The following is a 27,030-nucleotide window of genomic DNA, read 5'->3' on the forward strand; positions in this document are numbered from 1 at the left end:
TCCACCACCTGGGGAATGTTCCATCCAGAAACTCACGAACAAAGGTGGCGTAGTGTGGAGGAGCGGCATCCTGTTGAAAGATAACACCTTCTGGAAATTGTGGCACTGCATACAATTCCAACATGTCAAGATATGTGTTTGCCGTCACAGACCGCTCCGTGAAAAAAATGGGCCTATCATGGGGTTTCTCCATCAAACTGCCGGTTTCCTTCAACTGCTTATCCCACCAATTAATGTTATTCCTGTGTGGTGGCACTTCATTATAAACACGCCGATATTCACGTAGCACTTTGGTCACGGATTCCAATTTAGCGAGCCACAGAACACACTGACCTTTCCTCTGTACCATCCACATCTCCACTGGCATGGAAAACCACACACCTGGCATAAGCTTGTGATTGCATGATGTCACAGACCTGGCAGTGTATTAATCAGAGTTCAGTTTATCAGGGGTTAATCTGATTGGGGGCTCAGCAACAGCTTAAATGTGTTTGTGTTGTTTGATTGGTTCCTGTTATCTCTCCTCATGAACAGGTCTGATATGAATGGGCCAGAGAAAGGGCGCCAAAATGTAAACTATAAATAGATCCTGTGACTGGTCAAAAGTGCACCATGACTTTACGGACAATTGTATATAGTACAGTAGTGATTTGTATACTTTGGGCATGGAATAAATCTTTTCTTTTCTTTTTGTCAAGCTACATAGCGCGGCCACTATTTCTTCCATATTATCGTTATCCAAGATCTGGAGGATTGTACCCATACTCGAGATTGGCGCTGCCTTACTTTTATCTATCTATCTATCTATCTATCTATCTATCTATCTATCTATCTATCTATCTATCTATCTATCTATTTATCTACCTCATATCTATCTATCTATTTATCTATCTCATATCTATCTATCTATTTATCTATCTCATATCTATCTATCTATCTATCTATCTATCTATCTATCTATCTATCTATCTATCTACCTATCCATCTATCTATTTATCTATTTGTCTAGATGTAAAAATAAAGTAAAGCAGCACCAAGCTCAAGAGTATAGGTGTGATCATCCAGATCCACCGCCTCCTGAATTATATATATATATAATACTAGTGAGAGAGAGAAGAGAGCAGTGCCATCCTTCTGCTCTGGTCAAGTCTGGTATTGCAATATTTACACAAATTGAGTTTAGCTCCAATATCTCACAAGCCATAGACATGATGGCATAGGGGGCACTGTCTCTGGGAAACACTGACTGTTTCTTCTAATTACCCGTATCCCTTTAATATACCTCCATTTGATGCACATTATGAATATTAGAGTTTTGATAAAAAGCAGCAGAGAAGCCATTTATTTTTTTCTTCTAAAATAAGAATAAAATGTCCATTCAGTACTTGTCCTTGAGTCGTTTTCCACGCTTTAGTTGTAAAATTCCACCAAGCTGAGGGTTTTTTTTTACAGCTGCTTATTGCAACCATTTATATCAACCATTACATCTCACATAGAGAAGGTTTTTCAGCTTTCCCATATTCCTGAATGGCAATTTTGACAAGTTATGCAAGCAAACTTAAGGGAGCAGAGGATAGATATAAAGTGGGGTGACAACCCCTGTGGGAGCTGTAATGGCCAGAATTGATAGAATAGACAGATTGATAGGAATGGGATATACCTATTTATGTCATTATATATTTCCCTATTTGGGATCTATAGATATATCTGGAGCAGAAAACAAAAAGGTTCATTTTGCTTGGAGGAACCGCTTTGTCATTGATTTCAAAAGACACCATGTAATGCTTCATGTCCCCTGTAGAGGCGCTGTGGAGGAATTGAACACCTGTTGTCTTATTTCTTTATAGATTATATATGATTGCTGGGGGTCCTACAGTGTGACACCCTGCCAAAATGTGATTTTTTTTTCAGAACTATACTAACAAATGGGCATTAATCCTTTTGATAAAATTTAGCAAAGTTAGAATGACTGATCCGGCTCCTGTCCTCAAACCCACCCGCATTATCACACATGGCAGTGCAGAACAGACTGATTTTCAGGTTTAGCCAGAATTATCTGTGCTTTCTTACCCCCCTCCTACTTTTTCCAACACTACTTTGACTCTTGCGATAAAACAGTACTTCTCCTAGCAATGTCTTCCACAATTTCCGGGGGACACAAGTCCTTACCCATCTCTCCGTCCTGATACCTGAGGTTTTATGGGTAAGATATGCAGCGACAAGGCGGAGGGCGGGAGTGGAATGCTAAAGCGAGTGCGGCGTGTGCCGTAATGGCTTTATATAGACAAGTCATGTTGATATATACACAATGGCCGGGGATGTTTCTGGTAGTTATATATATTGTCTATATACAGATATAAAAGCTCTCTGTGTACTGTATGTACGCTAAACACAAGCTGAACTGCTTCTGATCGTTTAGATCTACTTGTAAATGAGATAATGTGCCGTAATTTCATGCAATGCTGTATACAGTATTTTTTTTTTTTTACATCAGATATAGCAGCGTAGAATTTACACTTTGCATGGTTTAGATAATCCTTTAGCTTTGCCATCCGTCCTATGAAAAGCTGCAAATAACCACCCAAAATCCAAAATTGTCCGTGACAAAGGACCAGCTCAACCCTGCTACATCTGGATGCAGCCACACATCTTCAGTGTAACATGAGACTATATCATTAGAGAAGGTTCACAATTTTCTCTCTTTCAGAGATGACCTGACAACGCACTAATTTTTCTTGTCACTTTTTGTAGGACTTATCTATGAGGTGCTTATTTTTGTCTGTACCCTTGGGGGGTAATTTTGTAGGTCAAATGCCTACCTTAGTGAACGCCATTAAACTGATGGGTTAGCTTCTAATCAGTTCCACTATGGTGACCTCAATGTGTGTAGCTAATGATGAGTGTCCTTCACTTGGTCCCATGACTATCCCTTTTTCATTGTGGTTCTTTACTATAGATTGTACCAACTTTTTGACCTTCCCTTTCCACCAGACCTACGTGGAGTTACAGGAGTTGGTCATGGACCATACCAATGAACTGCATTGGGTGGAGGCAGCCCGTTGGCTAAAGACTGAAGAAGACTTCCAGGATGATCTAAAGTGTTGGGGAAAACCTCAGCTCTCCTACCTCACCTTCACAAGCCTCCTGGAGTTACGACAGGCTTTAAAAAATGGTAAGGGCTTCTACACTATTGAAGATGTTGGAATACAATGGTTCTCTCTTTTCTAACCGTTTATTTACCTTAGGAACAGTGATTCTTGACCTGGCTGAAAAGACTCTACCTGGAATATCTAGCCAAGTCATTGACCAACTTATTTATGAAGGACATGTTCGACCTGAGAACAGAGAAGAGGTCTTGAGGGCACTTCTACTGCGACACAGGTATTGCTCAGTCGTCTTATTATATTTCCTCTATGTATTATGTAGAGTCATGAACAAGTAGATACAGGTCCGTCTTAACCCAAACTCAGGGCTCAAAGTAACACTCCTACTTATGATAGCCAGTACAGCTGACTGCTGAGGGCAACTCAGTGTGTCACCAAACCACATGATCTCTTAAAAAGCCGCCAAATATAGTTTTCATTATTTGTAAATTTAAGTTAATTCATAAATTCCCAAGAAATGTATACATGATAACAAAAGTCAATTTCTACAGCCACGCTGATGGAGAAGAATCAAAAGAGGACCCCGAGAGTGGACAACCTCTCCTACATCAGCTACAAATGAAACCTCTCTCAGAGAAGGCAAGAAATGGTTCCTTAAATCTGAACAGTAATGTAAAATCTGTAACAGCTTTCCAACCCACCTATCAGGTCCCAATCATAATACTGGTGTGTACCTATGTGGCAGAGAGGCCTTTAGGTGGGAAAACGTTGCAAGGGTCACAGAAAGGATATTGAAGGGAAACCCATCATCAGGCCCTTCTGTCTTGAGTGGCAAACTTGGCAATACAATGGGACCCCATCTCTTTCAGTTACACCACTGATGCCACCCCTTGATCAGCTTATGCAGTCTGGTTGTATAACAGTTCTTGTTTTTTATACTTTTAATGAGATGTATATTTCTTACCATGCACCCTCAAACTCAATAGGAACCTCTCACGGGAAATTTAACAGAGCGTTTACCAGAAAATGCCGAAGCCTCTGTGGTTTTGGTGGGTAAGTAAAACTGTCTAGGTGGGTTCTTCTATCATTGATTTTTGCTGAAGAAATTTGTAGACATTTTTGTTATCACATATATGGTTAATTCTTGATCTTATGTCTCTTTTTCACCATCTTCCATGACCACATTACCATTCCTTCTTTTAGGCTCCTATACCTCTACTCATCTTATCATTCCTTTTTTGTAGACCCTTCCAATTTGCCATGCTTGCCATCCCATCTTCTCTCTCACCATGTTCCAACTCCACAGGTAGTGCACATTTCCTGGAGACCCCCACACTGTGTTTTGTTCGTCTGAAAGAAGCTGTTCTCCTTGAGTCAGTCATTGAGGTTGCTCTGCCTATCAGGTTCCTTTTCATTATCCTTGGACCTAGAGATACCTACAAGAGTTACCATGAAGTTGGAAGAGCTGTGTCCAGCATGATGGCTGAAAGGGTGAGTAAAGTTGTCTCTATAAATTGGTATGGGGAAATAATGCAGAATATGGGAAGCTGAAAAAAGAACCAATTGTTCTAATTGCAATCTTTGATTTCTTTTTCATTGCTGATCTTGGTTTCCTAAATATGCTTCCTCAGGTCTTCCGAACTGATATGTACTTGGCTGGTGGGCGCCAGGATATCTTGAAATCCCTGGATGACTTCTTAGATTGTTGTATAGTCCTGCCCCCCTGTGATGCTACCAATGAGCAGTTACTTAAGGACCTTCTACCAGTCCAACAGAACCTGCTGAGGAAGAGGTATCAAGAAATCAAAGTGGTTCCAGGTGGACACAAAGGTAAAGCTCACATGTTGCCAACATGACATTATCACATATATACTATCACACTAATAAGGGATGAATTAAATCAGTTCATCCACTTCGGCGGAAACCTTTTATTAGTAATTTTTGGGTTGTTCCCCTTTCCAATGGAGGAAGTTTAAAGAGCAGCAATCATTTTAACTTTTCTTTAAAAGAGCAGCAATCATTTTAACTTTTCTTTAAAAAAAAAAACCAAGAAGACACATGAAAATAAGAAGCTGTGTAATATATTTTAATAGGGAAATATGCTTCTTTCTCCTCCTGGACTGATCATCTGTCTCCAGTGGTACAGATTTTCTTAATACTCAGTTATGGTGCTCATAAAGTTCTATGGAAATGTTTAGCTGTCTACCAGGAGAACTTGCATCAGAATGCCTGCCTCTAGCTCCTCCCTCCATAGAAGTTTAAAAGCACCAACGGTCATCTCCAATTTCTGTCATTGGACAATTTGTCTTCAATAAATATTTAACATTTTTAAAAATATTTAAAATAAAGATTTTTCCCATGAATTGAGAGAAAAAGATCAATCCAGTAGGAGAATTTCTCTGATAAGATATATTACAAAGTTGCTTATCCTCCTGCGCACCATTGATTTAAGAAATAAATCTTAAAACAGTGGTCACTCTATTAGTCGTCTGCTATTAATCTATCATTCTGTGTATTCCATAGATGACAAGCTTAAAGCAGAACCACCTGAAGATCCTTTGCGAAGAACCGGAAAGCCATTTGGGGGCCTTGTGCGGGACGTTAAACGACGTTACCCAAAGTATCTCAGCGACATCCGAGATGCTCTTAGTCCACAGTGCTTGGCCGCTGTCATCTTCATCTACTTTGCTGCCCTCTCTCCGGCTATTACATTTGGTGGTCTGATGGGTGAGTACCTACCAACATTGGGAAATGATGATTATAGTCAATTTGCTGCCTAACAGCTATATTGACCTCTGCTCATCCTTTTGATTCCTATATGCAAGATTTTGCAACTCTCTAAACTATCTTCATTATTCATTAATATTTTCTTACCATTTTGCCGCAGAATCTGTCACAGAGCTAAGAGCAGAGCTCAGTTAGATTTGACAGCACTCTCAGCTCTGCCTCCCTTCTGTTAGTCTTAGAGATATAAGCAGCGATGTTGGGGGGAGGCTTATTGTAGATCACTGTGAAGACAGGGAATACATCAAGTTATTAAGTAAGAGCAGCTCTGGTTAGCACATAATCCATCATCAACTATAGAAGGGGAAATCATCCCAGGAATGAAGCTGGACTGAGGAATCTAGTGAAGATCACAGCATTCTGATCACCCAGACCTCCCATCCAGCCTATATTACTGGGAGACACTACCACAAGAAAAAAAAAGTCTATAACTAAGGCTACTTTCACACTAGCGTTGTACACTGCACGTCGCAATGCGTCGTTGTGGATAAAAAACGCATCCTGCAAAGTTGTCTGCAGGATGCGTTTTTTCTCCATAGACTTTTATTAGCGACGCATTGCAACACAGTGCCACATGTCGCAACCGTCGTGCGATGGTTGCATCGTGTTTTGGCGCACCGCCGCCACAAAAAAAGTTACATGTAACTTTTTTTGTGCATCGGGACCGCCATTTTCGACCGCGCATGCGCAGCCGAAACTCCGCCCCCTCCTCCCCGGACCTTACAATGAAGCAGCGGAAGCGTCTTAAGACTGCTTCCGCTGCCAACATCGGGCATTTTCTTCACAGTATGCGTCGGTACATCGGGCCGACGCTAGTGTGAAAGTAGCCTTAGATCTTAGCTGCAAACTACATATAAGGGAAGGGGATCTGTAATTGAAAGAAGTAATGAAAACTAAAGCAAGCATCCCAGTAAGTCACACATCACTAAAATCCGGGAATGTGTCCACATTATGCTGCTGTAAAATTAGATGGCAAAATCCTGATGACAGATTCACTTTAAGAGGTTGTCCACCGCATATGACCTACTAGTTAAAAGGGTCCCCCCAACAATAAGGTGATTACAAGGTGCCCTGCTGGTGGAAACTCCAGCAATTAGCAGTAATCTCTGGAGGTGTATGGCTGCAAGTGTTCGTGTACCCTGCAGAGCCTCTAGAGGAGAAATAAAGTATTACATACTTCCTATTTTAACCAAAGGGACATTCAGTGGTGTGAAAAAGTCCTTGCCCCCTTTGTGATTTTTTGTTCTTTTGCATATTTGTCACACTTAAATGTTTCAGATCACCAAACAATTTTAAATATTAGACAAAGATAACACAAGTAATCACGAAATGCAGTTTTTAAATGAAGGTCTTTATTATTAGGGGAAAAAGAAATCTAAATCTGTGTTGAAAAGTGATTGCCCCGAAACCTAATAACTGGTTGGGTCACTCTTAGCTGCAACAACTGCAATGAGTATATGACAACTCTCTGGAGGGATTTTGGCCCAATCATCTTTGCAGAATTGTTGTAATTCAGCCACATTGGAGGGTTTCTGAGCATGAACGGCCTTTTTAAGGTCATGCTACAGCATCTCAATCGGATTAAGGTCAGGACTTAGACTAGGCCACTCCAAAGTCTTATTTTGTTTTTCTTTAGCGATTCAGAGGTGGGCTTGCTGGTATGTTTTGAATAAGTGTCCTGCTGCTTAACCCAAGTGCACTTCAGCTTGAGGTTGCAAACAGATAGCCATATATTCTCCTTCAGGATTTTTTGGTAGACAGCAGAATTCATGGCTTCATCTACCACAGCAAGTCTTCCTGGTCCTGAAGCAGGAAAACAATCCCAGACCATCACACTACCACCACCATATTTTACTGTTGATATGATGTTCCTGTTCTGAAATGCTGTGTTACTTCTACGACAGATGTAATGGGACATACACCTTCTAAAAAGTTCAACTTTTGTCATGTTAGTTCACTGAGTATTCTCCCGAAAGTCTTGGGTGTCATCAAGATGTTTTCTGGCAAAACTGAGTCAAACCTTTATATTCTTATTGCTCAGCAGTGGTTTTCCTCTTGGAACTCTGCCGTGCAGGCCATTTTTTCCCAGTCTCTTTCTTATGTTGGAGTCATGAACGCTGACCTCAACTGAGGCTAGTGAGGCCAGTAGTTCTTTGGATGTTGTTGTGATGTCCTTTGTGACCTTTTGGATGGGTCGTCGCTGCGCTCTTGGGATAATTTTGGTCGGCCGGCCACCCATGGGAAGGTTCAACACTGTTCCATGTTTTCACCATTTGTGGATAATGACACTCACTGTGGTTCGCTGGAGTCCCAATATTGAGAAATGGCTTCATATACTTTTTCAGACTGATATATCTCAAGTACTTTGTTTCTCATTTGCTCCAGAATTTCTTTGGATCGTGGCACGATGTTTAGCTTTTCCAAACGTTTTGGTCTACTTCACTCAGTCAGGCATGTCCTATTTAAGTGATTTCTTGATTGAGAACAGGTGTGGTAGTAATCAGGCTTGTGTAAGGCTATGAAATTAAAACCCAATTACCCAAAGATGTGATAAACCACAGTAAATGTATGTTTTAAGGTGGGGGGGCAATCACTTTTTTACAAAGGTTTGGATTTCTTTTTCCCTTGTAAGGAACTTTTCACCCCCCCAGGACGTTTTTAAGTAAAAGAGCCACCTTCAGCAGCACTAAGGCTGCATTCTGTGAAGGTGGCTCTTATGTTTCTGATCCCTAGTAACACTGAAATATTGACTTTTATAAATTGCGCCCAATACCTGTATTGAGTCCCAGAGGTATGGTGTCTCCCCCCTGTTTCAGCCACCTCCCAGCCGTTCAACATCCCCCTCTGGGACTCAATACAGGGGCGCAATTTATAAAAGTCAATATTTCAGTGTTACTAGGGATCAGAAACATAAGAGCCACCTTCACAGAATGCAGCCTTAGTGCTGCTGAAGGTGGCTCTTTTACTTAAAACCGCCCTGGGGGGTGACAAGTTCCCTTTAATAATACAGAACTTCATTTAAAACTGCATTTTGTGTTTACTTGTGTTATCTTTGTCTAATATTTAGATTTGTTTGGTGATCTGAAACATTTAAGTGTGACAAACATGCAAAAGAATAGGAAGTCACGAAGGGGCAAACACTTTTTCACACAGCTGTAAATCATGAGCTTAGGTGCAACAATCTAATTACAATGCTGACTTAAGGCCCGTCTCACATAGCGAGGTCGCTAGCGAGATCGCTGCTGAGTCACAAGTTTTGTGACGCAACAGCGACCTCAGTAGCGATCTCGCTATGTTTGACACGTACCAGCGACCCGGCGCCTGCTGTGAGATCGCTGGTCGTGTCGGAATGGCCTGGACCTTTTTTTGGTCGTTGAGGTCCCGCTGACATCGCTGAATCGGTGTGTGTGACAAGGATTCAGCGATGTCTTCACTGGTAACCAGGGTGAACATCGGGTTACTAAGCGCAGGGCCACACTTAGTAACCCGATGTTTACCGTGGTTACCAGCGTAAAAGTAAAAAAAAAAAAACGTACATACTTGACTGACTGCCGGCCGGAAAGTAAGAGCAGATCACAGCGGTGACGTCACCGCTGTGATCTGCTTTCACTTTACGGCGGCACTCAGTCAGAAGCAGACGGCAAGGGACCTGACGGACACCGGAATGTGAGTATGTACGGTTTTTTTTTTTTTTACTTTTACGCTGGTAACCACGGTAAACATCGGGTTACTAAGCGCGGCCCTGCGCTTAGTAACCCGATGTTTACCCTGGTTACCCGGGGACCTCGGCATCGTTGGTCGCTGGAGAGCGGTCTGTGTGACAGCTCCCCAGCGACCACACAGCGACAAAACAGCGACGCTGCAGCGATCAGCATCGTTGTCTGCATCGCTGCAGCGTCGCTGTGTGTGACGGGGCCTTAAGGTAGTATAATGCAAGTTTACTCTTATCTTCCTTGATGCAAATGAACTTTTCTGTGTAATTCAACTTTTATTTATTCATCTATCTTTTTTTACCTAAATGAGGCAGCAACTGCACATACAATGGGATGAATGTTGTTCTCAAATGCTAATGACCTGCAAATATCTGTTGGGTAATATCATTGTAAAGCTGTTCGCCTGCTGCACTGAAAGCCTGGCTACTGGGAGGAAATTAACTTTTTACCTCCCAGCTGCCTTTGGCTTTCAGTCAAAGAGGCACGGCCGGCATGGCTTCAGTCATTGCTCAGTTCATTGTAAGTGACAGCTGTAACCACTCCCCGGCACTGCCTGACAGCCTGTTCTACACTGGTCCACTGCTGAGCTGGCTGTCAGTCGGTTTCGGGGCCTCTATGACTGAAAGCTGGATGCTGCCGGGAGGAAACAATTTCCTCCTGGTAGCCGGGCTTTCAGTGCGACTATTAACCTGTAGATTAACCTCATATCTGCAGGTTAATAGCATTTGGGAACATTGCAGGTTCCACTTAAAGTTTACTTTCTTAATCATGAAAAATGAATGTGTTTAATTTGTCGACTGTAAAGTTCCTGACAGATTCCCTATAACATCTAGAGATTTGTAGCATCTCTACAGCATAATAGTATAGACTTGGATATTTCAGACAAAAACCAAATGGTAACATACATTTCACTTATGCCTTAGCTCAGAAGACCGATAACTGGATGGGGGTCCCTGAACTGATGGTCTCCACTGCCATCCAAGGCATTGTCTTCTGTCTCTTGGGAGCCCAACCTCTGCTCATTCTTGGATTTTCTGGACCTCTTCTGGTTTTTGAAGAAGCTTTTTATAAAGTAAGTTATGATTCACACCTTTGATAAATTTGTAGCTTGTATGTACCGTCATGTCACCTTCCAAATACACCTGTATTTGATGCTTTAAGAAGAAAGCTATACTGTCTTGTTTTTCAGTTCTGTAAAAGCCAAGAGATTGAATACATTGTGGCACGTGTGTGGATCGGATTCTGGTTGATTCTCCTTGTCATCATAATAGTGGCCATTGAAGGCAGCTTCCTGGTCCGCTTCATATCCCGATTCACACAGGAGATCTTTGCCTTTCTTATCTCGCTTATCTTTATCTACGAGACATTTGCCAATTTGGCCAAGGTGAGCTTTAAAGTTTACAGAGCTAAACTGGTTTTATACTATTTCAGACCCAAGAAACGTATTTTAATTGATAAGGAATTAGATGATACCATGATCCTGATGATTATTGATGACTCAGGCACCAAATCCTAATTAGATTGGGAACTTGATGTCTATTTCCAATACAAATTAAGAGGCCATGACTGTTGACTGGGAGGCAGCAGCTTTAACAGAAAGCTTCTCCACTCTTCCTTCTATAATGCTGATCTATGCGTACTAGGTTATATTCCGCAGTCAGGCTAAGTTCCATCTAATGTCCAAAGGGCAGAGGGAGTTCTCCAGGGAGAAGGACACTTTTTTAAGCTTGACAATTATTAGATGGGAGATTTTGTTTTCTAACAGGCTAGATGATAGTGACAACTCCTTTGTAAGAATATATTTTGCATTGATAATTTTAAATAATTTTATTTTTTTTCCAGATTTTTATAGCTCATCCTCTCATGTCACATTACAATGCATCGAGTGTCCATAATACAGAATTACCTCAGCCAAACACAGCTTTGCTATCGCTGGTGCTGATGTCTGGAGCTTTCTTCATCGCCTACTTCTTGCGTCAATTCAAAAACAGCAGCTTCTTTCCTGGAAAGGTAATGTTGTGGTGGTACTATACAATTACAACATGCCCTAGAATGTACCGTAATTTTTAAATCATTGTGTGCTATATTTTGAAAATTAAATCAGTCCCAAGCTTAGAAGTCTCAAAGATAATAACCAAAATGGGCCAACTGGTTGAGGCATATCAGTTATTCTGATGCAAGAGAACAGGATACTTATTCATCTTTAAGTGGAGTTAAACAAGGGAGAATACGACAGGAGAAAGACTCGGGTGTTTTGGTTACAAGTAAGCTGAGCAGCAGTACTCAATGTCAAGCAGCAGCAACAAAAGCAAATAATTTAATAGGGTGCATAGAAGGAGAGAGAAAAACCTGTGATCCTAGTGTTACAAAAACCCTCTTTAAATCCTTTGTAAGTCAACATCTTGAATATAGGATTTAGTTTTGGGCTCTGCATTCAAATAAGCATAGTAGAAATCTAGAGTCTATTTAAAGCCAGGCCAAGCCAGGTCCATTCTTGATTCCTGATTTATACGACTGTCTGACTGTGCCCTTATAATGAGAGGTTAAACCATTGTACTTGTTTAGCTTAGAAAAAATATGCCTTTATGGTGATATAACTCAGATGTGTGGTCAATACAAAGAACTGGAATAACTTATTCCTTTCATGGATTTTGGAAAAAAATAGGGGGTATTCACTACATGTGGAGGAAAAAGGTGATTCTGGCATTTAAATAGGAAAGGGTTATTTAAAGTTAGGGTAGCCAGACTGTGGAATGCCTGATCACCTGAAATGGCAGATACTATATCAGGATTTTAAAAAAGGGTTGGATGCTTTGGTAATAAATAATCTAGCAACAAATAGATAATTGGTCAAAAAAAGCTTGAACTTTATGAACCTTTGTCTTTTTTTCAATCTCTTTTGTATGATAACAAGTTTGTGGCCATAGCCATAGGAAGGCTGAACTTCACTTGAGGGCAGAAATTAAAGGGAAGCTTTTTGGTCGGATAACGCTATTAGGCTGCCGTCACACTAGCAGTATTTGGTCAGTGTTTTACATCAGTATTTGTAAGCCAAAAACAGGAGTGGAACAATCAGAGGAAAAGTATGATAGAAACATATGCACCACTTCTATATTTATCACCCACTCCTGGTTTTGGCTTACAAATACTGATGTAAAATACTGACCAAATACTGCTAGTGTGATGGCAGCCTTAACCTGTAGATACAGGGCTAATCCTCAGGTTACTAGAGTTGGGAAAGCACCTGTCCAGCATATCGAAAGTGCGGTACCCTGGAGAAAATGGATGTTATTCCTCCCATGAGCAGCTGGCTTTCAGTCATACAGGTGTGCTGACACAGCTACAGTCACCATTCACAGCACTGTGAGCAGTGGCTATAAGAATCTCACGGCATTTGACTTACAGCCGGCTCTACAGCGTGTATGTGCAGAGTAAGCTGTCAGTCACAGTCCCACGGAGTGCTTACAGCCGCTTCTCACAGTGCTGTGAATGGTGACTGTAGCTGTGCTGGCACACCTGCATGACTGAAAGCCGGCAGCTGCTGGGAGGAATAATGTTCACTTTCTCCCGAGAACTACACTTTCAGTACGGCTGTAGGGCACTTTGCTAAAGCTATTAACCTGCAAATTAACTCCATATCTATAGGTTAATAGCGTTATTCGACGTGATAGGCTCCCTTTAAGTCTTCAACAGATTTTCCATCTTGGTTTTCAAATTGCTGAAGTGGAGTTACTGGTTCCATCTCTGTAAGCTTCACTATGACTCTAGAATTCCCTTTTCTATACGTGTCATAAACCCGTAATTTAAGATAACACTAGTGTCAGGCTAGACAACATCAAGTAATAAAATAATGCACCTTAACAATGTAATAAAAAATTATAGAAAAATGAAACATCAATGGATACTGATTGGGACAGATAGTTTTTTTTTTTTTCATATACTAACGTGCCATGATGGCAAGACCAAGATAGATGTTGTTGGAATTCCATCCTTAACCCTCAATAATTGTTTTCCAGCTCCGTCGTATAATTGGAGATTTTGGCGTTCCCATTGCAATCCTTATTATGGTTTCGGCCGACTTTTTTATTGAGGATACGTATACCAAGGTCAGTATATTCCTACTAATATACCAGGTTATATCTGTCATTTTCATATACACTAATTACATATGCTTCATCCATTTCCAGAAACTTGCGCTCCCCAAAGGTATTAGCGTCTCCCTTCCTGCAAACCGGAGTTGGTTCATTTCACCCATGGGGCTAAACCCAGAAGTCAAGCCTTTCCCTGTGTGGATGATGTTTGCGTGTGGGGTCCCAGCAATATTGGTCTTCATCCTGATCTTTATGGAATCCCAGATTACTACGTAAGGATTCTCTATAATTAGTTGTGATATTGTCATTTAATTTTACTTATATTTCTACATAAATGGCTATGACAATCTTTTATGCACAATTTATAAATACAAATTTGCATTTTTTTCCCAACAGAAATGACACCAATCTTGTCTGGTGTTGCAGTTCAGCCCTATTTACTTGAATGGAGCTGAGCTGCACTACCAGACACAGCCCATTGCCAAAAGTTGCGCTGTTTATGGTCTAAGAAATATTTCTGCCCATGGATGAAATGTTATCATATATATATTCCCTGTGTTCAGATGCTGACTTTACTCTGTCCTTCAGGCTCATCGTCAGCAAACCAGAAAGAAAAGCTGTGAAAGGTTCTGGATTTCACTTGGACCTTCTGTTGATTGTGGGCATGGGGGGCATATGTGCCCTCTTTGGAATGCCCTGGCTCAGTGCAACCACAGTCCGTACAGTCAGCCATGCCAATGCTCTCACTGTCATGTCCAAGGGAGGAAAACCTCAAATAGAGCGCGTTATTGAGCAACGAGTCAGTGGTCTCTTGGTGGCTGTTCTCGTGGGTACGTATAAGACTGAATAATGTCTTTATGCCTCAATGGGGGAGATTTGGGAAACTGTCAAAACGAAAAACTATTTTTATTGTCAATAGCAACCAATCACAGTGCACCTTGCATTTCTCATGGTGCTTTTAAAAATGAAAGCTGTGCTGCTATTGGTTGCTATTGCGTTGCTATGGGCTATTGGTTGCTATGGGCATCTTCCCCATATATTTAGTTCATTTACTCAGTGCTAATATGGTACTGAAACTTAGGAAATCAGAATATCTAGTACATCGCAAAGCTCCTGATCCCAATGGAGAATCTGTAATGGGCCCTCACCTTACATGCGCCATTTACTATACCATTGGTTTATGACACTATTGGGCCCCATCAGGCACCAGCGCTGAGACCGCTACATAGTAGATATCCCATGTGATATTAAAGGGGTTCTCCAGGAATAGAAAAGAAAATACAGAAATAAAATAACATTATAAATTCCAAAATGCCTCTAAACTATGAAACAACCCATTGGGTGGGGGTGGGGGGGCGGAGGGAATGCCACTCATGAAGGGGGAGGGAGCCATATCGGTGTCATTCCAACAATGTCATCACTTTGTCTCCCGGCAGTCACGTGACTAATGTGTCAAACGACCATATTTTTGGTTCGATTGCCATCCAACAAAACATCGGATTGCTCTTGGACCAATGTTAGTCTATGGTGCTGTGCACATGTCCCATTCTTTTTTTTCTTCTCGGACTGAGTCTGTTCAAGGAAAAAAAAATCGCAGTATGCATAATTTGCATCCGTAAATCGTATCGCACTGGGCCATGCAAGTCAGTGGGTCCACCAAAAAAATAGGACCACACATCCGAGTGCGGTATGATTTTCTCAGACTGACAGAATGGAGAAGACGGAGACTTTGTTTTCACATCTTCTCATCATCTGAGAGAACCGGATCACACTCTGATCAAACTCTGATCAGTATGTGATAAGATTTTCTCTGCTGGGAGAAAATACAGTCATGTGATTCTATAGAGTTTTTCAGCATTGGGAGTCAGAAAACCTTATGAACTTGCTATATGTGTCTTCGCCCTTGAGAGGTTGGTAACGAGGGGCTACTGAACACCACGGTGGGTTAGGTAACCGTTCTGTCTTGCTCAGGGTATCTGGATACAGCAGTAGGATAGTGAGTTAAATGTTCCTAGCTAGAACTTTATTTCCAGAAGTCTAGGTGGGACAACCCCAGTAATGGTGACCACCATCTTCCTGCACCCACACATCAGATCATCATGGTCTTGAGTCACTAGCTCCATATAGTGGAACTGATTGTTACGATGGACGCGGCAGGTTCTGAATGAAGAGCTCATTAGATATATAGTCAGGTGAATGCTTCAGTTGTGGCATAGAAATATATGTAATGCTGCGCGCATAAAGAAAACCTGTGTTAACCTTTTAATTACATGTCCGCAGTCCCATCCTCATAATGGCATAAATCACATCCTGCTTGTAGCTACAAAGTGTGACCTCCGGTCCTCATATTCCATTGCTGCTGACAACAAACAAGACGAGCTGACATTGACCCTGGGGGTATTCAGCTATAGCGAATGTGCAGCGCCAGGGATGGGGGAGGATGTGGAAAAATGGGTCAGGCATTGAAAGGAAGGACGCAAGGAGTATGAGATACATAGAGGACACACATACTGTACAAGAAATGGAGGAGAGGTTTGAAGTCATGTAATGTAGCAAGTAATTATCTATGAAAGATGGCACCGACACTGCAGAAAAAAATTTGAAGTAATTTGACATTTTCAACACTCCAAGCCCACGAGTTATAGGACTGTAATATTCCATTATATGCTCCATCGCTATATGTGTACACGTATTGGGGGCTGGTCAAGGTTTGTGGCCCCATTCCCCTGTATTTTTGAAAAGGAGAATTCTATAGAAATTGGGTACCTGCTGTACAGTGGGTACAGAAATTATTCATACCCCTAAATTTTTCACTCTTTGCTTCATTGCAGCCATTTGGTAAATTAAAAAAAAAGTTAATTTTTTTCTCATTAATGTACACTGTGCACCCCATCTTGACTGAAAAAAAAAAACAGAAATGTAGACATTTTTCCGAATTTAATTAAAAAAGAAAAACTGAAATATCACATGGTTATAAGTATTCAGACCCTTTGATCAGAAATTCATATTTATGTCACATGCTGTCCATTTCCTTGTGATCCTCCTTGAGATGGTTCTACTCCTTCACTGGAGTCCAGCTGTGTTTAATTAAACTTTTAGGACTTGATTTGGAAAGGCACACACCTGTCTATATAAGACCTCACAGCTCACAGTGCATGACAGACCAAATGAGAATCATGAGGTCAAAGGAAGTGGCCAAGGAGCTCAGAGACAAAATTGTGGCAAGGTGCAAATCTGGCCAAGGTTACAACAGAATTTCTGCGGTACTCAAGGTCCCTAAGAGCACAGTGGCCTCCATAATCCTTAAATGGAAGAAGTTTAGGACCACCAGAAGTCTTCCTAGACCTGGCCATCCAGCCAAACTGAGCAATTGTGGGAGAAGAGCCTTGGTGAGAGAGGTAAAAAAGAACCCCAAGATCACTGTGGCTGAGCTCCAGAGATGCAGTAGGGAAACGGGAGAAAGTTCCACAAAGTAAACTATCACTGCAGCCCTCCACCAGTCGGGCCTTTATGGCAGTGTGGCCTGACGTAAGCGTCTCCTCAGTGCAATACATATGAAAGCCCGCATAGAGTTTGCTAAAAAACACATGAAGGACTCCCAGACTATGAGAAATAAGATTCTCTAGTCTGATGAGATGAAGATAGACGTTTTTGGTGATAATTCTAAGCGGTATTTGTGGAGAAAACCAGGCACTGCTCATCACCTGCCCAATACAATCCCAACAGTGAAACATGGTGGTGGCAGCATCATATTATGGGGGTGTTTTTCAGCTGCAGGGACAGGATGACTGGTTGTCATTGACGGAAACATGAATGCGGCCAAGCACAGAGATTTCCTAGATCAAAACCTCTTCCAGAGTGCTCTGGACCTCAGGCTTGGCCAAAGGTTCACCTTCCATAAGACAATGACCCTAAGCACACAGCTAAAATAACAAAGGAGTGGCTTCAGAACAACTCGGTGAAAATTCTTGACTGGCCCAGCCAGAGCCCTGACCTAAACCCAATTGAACATCTCTGGAGAGACCTGAAAATGGCTGTCCACCAACGTTAACCATCCAACCTGACAGAACTGGAGAGGATCGGCAAGGAAGAATGGCAGAGGATCCCCAAATCCAGGTGTGAAAAACTTGTTGCATCATTCCCAAGAAGACTCATGGCTGTACTAGCTCAAAAGGTGCTTCTACTCAATACTGAGCAAAGGGTCTGAATACTTATGAACATGTGATATTTCAGGTTTTTTTTTGTTATACAGAATATTTGCAAAAATTACTAAATTTCTGTTTTTCTTTCAATCAAGATGGGGTGCAGGGAGTACATTAATGAGAAAAAAATGAACTTTTTTGAATTTACCAAATGGCTGCAATGAAACAAAGAGTGAAAAATTTAAAGGGGTATGAATACTTTCAGTACCCACTGTATATAAGAAAGTTCTATCCTATAGCACAATCACAGCAGCATTGTAAGGACTGGGTTCAGATTGCATAATGAAAACCTGTTCATTGTGGGCCACCGGGGGCCAGTCACCCTATTGCTCAAGCTTAAATCAGTTATAATTGGATTAATAAAAACATGTTATTTTCCAAAATGAATGCCACATCTATTCATAGGTAATATGTGGTATTACAGCTTGGCCACATTCACTTTACTGGAGCTGAGCTGCAGTACTGGACAAAACCTATAGACAGGTGTGGTGCTGCTTCTAGAAGAATGGCCATGTTTTTTGGAATCTTATAAAACCCCTTTATTTTGGCCTTGATATGAATGATGGGCCTGGAGCACTAAATATAAGGCACATCAGAAGATGAGGTCTCAAGTCTCTTTAGTTTCATGTATATTTGTATACTAGAATGGGAGATGGTTTAAGAGACCATCGTATTCCCATGTATGAATGTGATATCTGGTGAGGTGATGAGAGAATTTTCATCTATACGTATGTCTCTTTCCAGGTGTCTCCATATTGATGGAGCCAGTTCTGTCCCTCATCCCGCTGGCTGTTTTATTTGGCATTTTCCTGTACATGGGGGTCACCTCACTGAATGGAATACAGCTTTTTGACCGGATCCTACTCACCTTGAAGCCACCAAAATATCATCCTAAGGAACCCTATGTAACACGGGTGAGTAATACCAGGAGAAAAACGTCATCTTCGAGATTTGGATAGTGGATGGTCCTTGTGATTAATTGGAGACTTGTGCTAAATTGGAGGTCCCTCTTACAGATTTTACATTGAGGTATAGGTGCTTCCTGTGATGCTTTTGGCTATGGCATGTCTTAGTAAAAAAAAAAAAAAAAGGTAATGGAAGCAGATGGAGGAAGTAGCAATGACATGGGAAAAGAAGCAAGTAAAATATTATTAAAGAGGAATAGTCAATTGCAATAAATATGTTTGTTTGTTTGTTTGTTTTTTCCCATGGTGTAAATGCTGCTGCTTCTTCTTCTGAATCTGATATTTTTTATTCTCGCTCCTCCTTGTTCCTGTGATATCGCCCTGAATGTAAATCTAGTCTTTTATCTAATGCACCTGATCCTCATCAAGAGTCCCAATAGATTTGAGGACCACACCTAGTTAGCTTTTGTGAAGGATGACAGCGGAGAGATCACACAGAATCCCACCGCTGCAACCACATGTGATGAACCCGGCCCTCACCACCCCTTCTGACAGTGCTATTACGTCAGATGGATCACATATTGCGGTCTCCCCTCTTCAACGTGATGTTCTGAACCCCATTGGGACACAGATGGTTAGCTTGGTACAGTTTTACACAGACGCCCCCTGTCCATTCGGACCCAGGGAGGCACAGGGAGTGAGATAATGTGGCCCACACAGTCACTGATGTGGCACCACACTCACAACCCTGACAGGCTGAGGGGCCCCTTTCACTAGCATCAGTGAAGCAGAGCGCTGCCAACCCAGTATGACTGCTACAAGTTCTTCGTTAGATATAAGCCCAGTCTTTAATGCAGTTATATCGGGCCAGACACCAGCCCCGGTAGCATGGAAAGTTAAGCCGAGAAATGGACTTGTGATTTGTGGATTGAGATAAAAAATTAGCCCAAGGTCAAATTACATATTTAATCGCCTTACGTGCACACTAGAAAATGCACGATATACACAATGGTTATACATATACAATGGTCAGAAATGCAAATACAAGAGTGAAAGGACAAAAACTATAAGCAGACGGATCATGTCAATTACCCGGTGATGTTCGATCATGTGTGCCCTGGGCCGCAGGGGGCATAGGCTGCCAGCTGGCTCCTAGGTCCTTCAAAGCACGTTAAGGCCCCGTCTCACATAGCGATTTACCAACGATCACGACCAGCGATACGACCTGGCCGTGATCGTTGGTAAGTCGCTGTGTGGTCGCTGGGGAGCTGTCACACAGACCGCTCTCTCCAGCGACCAACGATTAGGGGAAAGACTTCGGCATCATTGAAACTGTCTTCAACGATGCTGAAGTCCCCCTGCAGCACCCGGGTAACCAGGGTAAACATCGGGTTACTAAGCGCAGGGCCGCGCTTAGTAACCCGATGTTTACCCTGGTTACCAAAAAAAACAAACAGTACATACTCGCCTTTCGGTGTCCCTTGCCGTCTGCTTCCTGCTCTGACTGAGCCGCCGTACAGTGAGAGCAGAGCGCAGCAGTGACGTCACCGCTGCGCTCTCACTGTACGGCGGCTCAGTCAGAGCAGGAAGCAGACGGCAAGGGACACCGAAAGGCGAGTATGTACTGTTTGTTTTTTTTGGTAACCAGGGTAAACATCGGGTTACTAAGCGCGGCCCTGCGCTTAGTAACCCGATGTTTACCCTGGTTACCAGTGAAGACATCGCTGGATCGGTGTCACACACACCGATTCAGCGATGTCAGCGGGACCTCAACGACCAAAAAAAGGTCCAGGCCATTCCGACACGACCAGCGATCTCACAGCAGGGGCCTGATCGCTGGTACGTGTCACACATAGCGAGATCGCTACTGAGGTCGCTGTTGCGTCACAAAACTAGTGACTCAGCAGCGATCTCGCTAGCGATCTCGCTATGTGAGACGGGGCCTTTACTCAACATGGCCCCCTTCCAGCCCTCTGGACTGAACCTAAATCCCCTCCCCTTGCCTCTTCAGATAAAAACTCCAAATCCTAAGATGGGTCATAATTCCTTAATAGATGGTCCTAGGGAGGTAGTTTTGGCACCATTGGATGCGGCCGGGCCCCTGCTTTGCATTAAGACCAAACACAGCTTTGCTATCTGGTGTCTACTAGCTGGTCTGTGTATCTCCATACCCCTGGGTGCTAGAATGGGCCGCGACCCAGGTGGTCGTTCGCCATGTTCTGGGCATCTCAGAAATATACACGATGTATGGCTAGGACGTATAGTATCTCCATAATTCCTTATGAAATTATGTTTCTGGAATGTTCTAGGAGGTGTCTGCAGCAGGACTCTATATTGCAAGCAAGCCTTTATCCTGCTTTGACCTTGTCAAGGTGTAACATCTGTCACTCACAGCCTTTGAATCTTGACTCCCCCTACTGACCTAGGTGTTCTCTTACAGCTGCATGCTGTTTTGTAATCCAATGCCAGATAGTATTCAAATGATTGATATGAAATTATATCTCCAATATTCTTCACAGCTATAAAGACTAGATTTAGATACATATTTATGGAAAGTGACAGAAGTCGCACATGTGTGGTGACTAGTGATGAGCGAGTTTACTCGTTGCTCGGGTTTTCCCGAGCATGCTCGGGTGGACTCCGAGTATTTGTTAGTGCTCGAAGATTTAGTTTTCCTTGCAGCAGCTGCATGATTTACGACTGCTGGACAGGCTGAATACATGTGGGAATTCCCTAACAAACAGGCATTCCTCACATGTATTCAGTGTATCTGGCAGCCGTAAATTATGCAACTGAGGCGATGAAAACTAAATATCCGAGCACTAAGAAATACTCGGAGATCACTTGAGCGTGCTCGGGAGAACCCGAGCAACGAGTATACTCGCTCATCACTAGTGGTGACACTCCATAAAAGTCTATGTGACTGAGTGGAGTACAGGAAATGGAACAACAGCATGCAAGCACAACCAATGCTCCATTTATAAGTGTGGACATGTGCCCCCTTTTACAAGATCAATGTGTGTCCCCAATGGGGCTCACAATCTAAATTCCCCATCAATATGTATTTAGAGTGTGGGAGGAAACCAGAGTACCAGGAATAAACACACACAAACACGGGGAGAACATACAAGCTCCTTGCAGATGTTTTCCTTGGTGGGATGTGAACCCAGGACCCCAGCGCTGCAGTGCTAACCACTGAGCCACTGTGCTGCCCTCATATTCAGTTCCCCTGCAGCGCCATCCCAGGGAAAATAAACCATTACACAGTTCCCTTATAATTAATGGACCGCGAGTGTAAAGCAGGTACGTGCCATTGTATAGACATTGGAAATGATATGTTTTATTTTTCTTTGCAGGTTAAAACTTGGCGTATGCATGTATTCACCCTAGTGCAGTCGATCTGCCTGATTGCTTTGTTTGCTGTGATGTTCACTCCTGCCTCCCTGGCACTTCCCTTCGTCCTCATCCTCACTGTGCCCGTCCGCCTGTTCTTGTTGCCTTGCATTTTCACAAGCCTGGAGCTCAAATGTGTAAGTATTCAAGAAAGCCATATAATGAGCAAACTGGATTAAAGATATCCGCCGATGTCACAAATGATTAGTGGGCTTCCACCTACTGCAGGTACATGGTGCCACCCTGAACAATACTTTCTACAGTGACCCTATGTAAACCAATAATGATGGGGGGCCTCTAAGACAGTTAGACAAATGTGTGTTGCCCAAAACTGCAAATAGATTGTAGCCCATTAAAACTCGTTTTTTTGTTAGTACCGTAATGTTGGAGCTTTTCCATACTGACAAAATATGGTCACCATATTGATCCTGCCTGGTATCAGTGTAAGGAGATGGACATACTGCCCACGTTCCCCCTTGAAGACACAAGTATTGTTATGGTGTATAATCTGAATTAGGTTTTTAGCTGGACTGTTAATTGTATATTTTTTGTATAGTTGTGGGACTTAGTCCATGTGAGTACTTTGGGGCTTTTAAAGAGAAAGGGCCCAGATAGGTGACCACAAATCCTAATATATTAAATGGAGTCTGTCACAGAAAAAATGTACATTATACTAGCTGTACCATTGTACCCGCTATTGGTACAGTGCCCGAGAAAGTGACCTTTAATTTAATTGCAAATGAGTGGGCTTTAGTGCACTCTTGGCATTGCCATGCATCAGTGTACTGTCCTGTCCCCTTAATTTGCATTTTAGGGATTTGTCCAGAGTGAGTGCTACCCTAACTGAGCACATATGTCTACGGTGTGTGCACCGACGTTACCAGAGTCTGACCAAGTGCAAGCTGCATCAGTACGATCACACACAGTGAGGGCAGACCGTCACTGGATCTGGTACTGTGTGCAAGCGGGTGGGCTCAATGTGGTGGTCGCCGCACGGCTCTGCTCCGTTAGGGCGGTAGGACCCACTACGAGTTTTGGCATGACGTGGCAGTGGGCATTATACAGTCGGATCAGAATGTTACACTAAGAACCTCATGTTATAGTTATATACATTTTTGCCTAGAGGCTTTAGATCAACGTATGATTTTTGGAGGTGCTGTCCGTTCTCTTTTTTTCAGCATAAACATACTTCTGACCACATTCCAACTAGACTTCTGTCCTCAGTCAATTCACTTCTATTGGGCAAGGGCTGCTCATGTCTAGTCCGACTGTAACCAGGTGTATGCATATCGCACATGACCACCCACTCCTAGCACTGAAGAATCCTGACAGTGAGCATTGTGAGGATTCACAAGTCTGCAGTCACATAGACTTTCATTCCAAACCTGGACAACCCCTTTAATATACATTTTGGGGGTAGCAGACTCCCAAACAAACAAATATATAAAATTAATTCTAGGATTCTGCAAAGTGGTCACAAAATCAGAAAAATATGTCATCTTTTTTTTTTTCCGAAAACGGCTCCACACATGTCTACAGGTTGTGCCTGGTATTGTAGTTCCATTAAAGTGAATGGGACGGAGTTGGGATACCAGTCACATCCCATAGAATTCTTTTTTAAAGAAAGCCGACATGGTTTTTCTACCCCTGCACAACTCCTTTAAGTAGTTGGTGTTGTTACCCAGCTCCACAGGAGGATCCCTATTAGTTTATTAAATGTCTACCATCGATATTACTCTTTTCAGCTGGATTCAGATGACGCTTCTGTCAACCTGGAAGAAGAAGAAGGTCAAGATGTCTATAATGAAGTCCAGATGCCTGTCTAACCAAGTGCTATGTCTTGAGCCTGAGTAATGCTGCCATCACCTATAGCCATTTTCTAAAAGACCATCCTTAGAGCCCACGGGATCATGTAACACAAGTATTGAGAACCTTGAGGAGTTCTCCGTCCTTAGCTGTGCAACTTTTTGACCGTGATTTTTTTAAATATGTTTTATAATGCACTATTTTCATATGTGACTGAGAAAAAAAAAAGGGGCAAAAGAACCTGTAATTTTAGATTTTTACAAATTATTGTTTTTATTTTCTTATTGAGAACTCTTTATTAATTTATATGGAAAACATAGCCAAGTTCTTTCCAAAACATCACCACTCTATAGACTGCTTCAGGTATTTTTACCCAAGCTCCATGTAAATAATTGGATGTGTTGCCATACCAGGCATGTCCTAAATACAAGAGTGGCGCTGTTTCTGAAAGAAAAGAGCTAGGGTTTTTATTATTTGCTTTTATTTTTTACTATTATTATTTTTTTAAATCCCTCTTAGAATCCTATTGCTTATTTTAATGCTGCTTTTCATTTAAAGGTACACTGGGCACAACGTATACATGGGGTTATGCCTAATGCGGAGCCTCAGAGGGTGAAGCATGACACAGGAAGGCGAAAACCCCTTTAGCCATTATTATACCTGGTATATATGTATAATTTGTCTCCAGTGCTCCTTTAAGGCTAAAGTGCTTTGCCTTAAAAAAAATAATAAAATAAAATAAATAAATAATATACAAATCTGTACATATGCTTAAAATATTATTTTTCAATATAATTATTAAAATATTCCCCTCAAGAACAAAATCCTGTTTAATTATGCACTGAAGATGCCGTAGTGTTTTAAAACTGATCATGATAAAATAGGAAATTTTTAGTTGGACGTAAGGAATGTGCCTTTTGAATAAACTGAAATGATTTTTTTGTATTATTTTCATATCTATTTTTTCGTAAGAGAAATGTTGTTTTTTTTGTGGCAATTTGATGCTTTGCAGAACTGGATATTATAATATCTGAGAAAAAAAAAGTAATTTTATACAGATAATAAAATATTTGACTCATACATGTATGTTCTACTTCCATTTATTAAAAAAAGATCTGGCAAACCAGGCAGGGCTGACAAAATGGGCACTCGTCTAGGGCTCTCATTTCTTTAGGGGGGTCTCAAGGAGAAAACTTAAATTAACATTTAAAATCCTTCTAAGCTGTATGATTAACGGGAGGTTAATTTTCCCTGTACGAAAGGGGGGCATTGCTGAATGACTATATGCACATGAGGACAATTGCTGAGATTTGTTTGACGGACAATCCACTGACTGCTTTTGAGGATCTTTGTGACTACTGGAAATAAGAGTGACCACTGGAGACCATATGGGTTTTATGGCCTTGTTCAGCATTGGTTGTTTACCCTGCATAGTAATGCCTGCTCTGGTCTTATGCTAATTGGTTAATTGCTGACTGTGGCCATTTGGTTCCTGATGCTAGCAGTCATTTCATTTCATATATATTTAGTCTGGCTGGAATAGCACGCTCGCGGGGTCGTGTGTGTAGCAGATATTAAGTGCAACAGGATCAAGTGCTTGGCAGTTAGACAATGGCAGTTGGACAGGGCAGGAGACAGGTAAGGTGCATACGTTTTTCAAACAATCATGCTTCTTGGTCAGTCATACTACATTATGTATTGATCATATCAATCTGCTTCTTATTTGTTTTTACTTCTGCTTTCTCACAACTCACCCGCCCTTCAACACATTCTGGGCACTCTCTCTATATCCACCCCTCCCTTCTCCCCTCTCCCATGTATAACTCTGAGGCTCTACTGACATTTCTTACCCACTCCAAACCAGCCACTACCTCCATGCAGCACTCAAAACGTCCATACAAATCATCCTACCACCTGCTCTTTCTGTTTTTTCTCCTTCTACTAGTTGCAGGAGACATCTCCCCCAACCCTGGGCCTCCCTCCACCAGCATACATTACTCTCTTCCAGCTGCATATAGAATCCCTGCTAATCTTATTAACATTCAGTGCATGCCTTCTCCTATTGCTTTCCACTGTGCTCTCTGGAATGCACCGTCTGTGTGTAACAAACTAACTTACATTCACAATCTTTTCCTCTCTAATTCCCTTAACCTTCTGGCTATTACAGAAACCTGGATCCAGCACTCAGACACTACCGCCGCTGCTGTTCTCTCATTTGGTGGGATGAAATTTTCACATACCACCAGACCTGAGAACAGACAGGGTGGAGGTGTTGGTTTTCTCCTTTCATCACAATGTGCTTTCCAGGTCATCCCCCCGGTTCCCTCACTTACATTTCCTTCCCTTGAAGTCCACACTGTCAGACTCTTTATGCCCTTCTCCTTGCGAGTGGCGGTTGTTTATCGCCCTCCAGGCTCCTCCCACGTGTTTCTAGACCACTTTGCCACCTGGCTTACTCACTTTCTATCCTGTGACATGCCAACCCTCATCATGGGAGACTTTAACATCCCCATCAATGATCCCTTCTCCCAATCTGCCTCTCATCTTCTTTCTCTAACTTCTTCATTCGGCCTCTCACAGTTTACTAATTCTCCTACGCATGAGGACGGGAATACTCTGGACCTGGTTTTCTCCCGTCCCGGATCGCTGCACGACTTTACTAACTCCCCTCTCCCGCTCTCGGACCACAACCTTCTTTCCTTCTCTGTCAAGAATTGTCTCCTCACCCAGGACACCCCCACTTACCACACTTATCGGAATACACGTACCATTAATACCTAGCAGCTTATGGACAATCTCCACAAATCTTTAGCCCCCATCTCCTCCCTCTCCTGTCCAGACTTAGCATTGTCACGCTTCAATAATACACTGAAGAATGCCCTAGATGAAGCAGCCCCTTCTACACGCAGAAAGACCCAACACAGACAACAGCAGCCCTGGCGCACTATGCAAAAAACATGCTTTCTTCAGCGTTGCTCAAGGTGTGCAGAGCGGCAGTGGAGAAAATCTCTCTTAGCAGAAGACTTCATCCA

At 42.2% G+C, this 27,030-nt stretch overlaps 1 protein-coding gene across 3 annotated transcripts in view; it reads left to right on the forward strand.

Moving 5' to 3' along the window:
• The window catches only part of SLC4A1 (solute carrier family 4 member 1 (Diego blood group)), a 62,754-nt gene extending 37,676 nt beyond the window's left edge, over positions 1-25,078 (forward strand). For 2 of the 3 annotated variants that reach the window (XM_077252523.1, XM_077252525.1), the window contains 16 exons: positions 2,992-3,172; positions 3,246-3,381; positions 3,656-3,743; positions 4,091-4,157; positions 4,411-4,595; positions 4,736-4,934; positions 5,628-5,831; positions 10,525-10,673; positions 10,791-10,985; positions 11,444-11,611; positions 13,618-13,707; positions 13,789-13,964; positions 14,281-14,522; positions 18,639-18,808; positions 22,156-22,329; positions 23,938-24,166. In XM_077252523.1, coding sequence (XP_077108638.1) covers positions 2,992-3,172; positions 3,246-3,381; positions 3,656-3,743; positions 4,091-4,157; positions 4,411-4,595; positions 4,736-4,934; positions 5,628-5,831; positions 10,525-10,673; positions 10,791-10,985; positions 11,444-11,611; positions 13,618-13,707; positions 13,789-13,964; positions 14,281-14,522; positions 18,639-18,808; positions 22,156-22,329; positions 23,938-24,018 — 2,505 coding nt within the window. In that variant the 3' untranslated portion in view covers positions 24,019-24,166. Of the gene's footprint in view, positions 1-2,991; positions 3,173-3,245; positions 3,382-3,655; positions 3,744-4,090; positions 4,158-4,410; positions 4,596-4,735; positions 4,935-5,627; positions 5,832-10,524; positions 10,674-10,790; positions 10,986-11,443; positions 11,612-13,617; positions 13,708-13,788; positions 13,965-14,280; positions 14,523-18,638; positions 18,809-22,155; positions 22,330-23,937 lie in introns of all 3 variants that reach the window. The other variant, XM_077252524.1, reaches the window with a different exon arrangement.
• The last annotated feature ends 1,952 nt before the right edge of the window (positions 25,079-27,030 follow it).

This window comes from Ranitomeya variabilis, chromosome 4 (assembly GCF_051348905.1).
Source record: "Ranitomeya variabilis isolate aRanVar5 chromosome 4, aRanVar5.hap1, whole genome shotgun sequence".
NCBI classification, from domain to species: Eukaryota; Metazoa; Chordata; class Amphibia; order Anura; family Dendrobatidae; genus Ranitomeya; species Ranitomeya variabilis.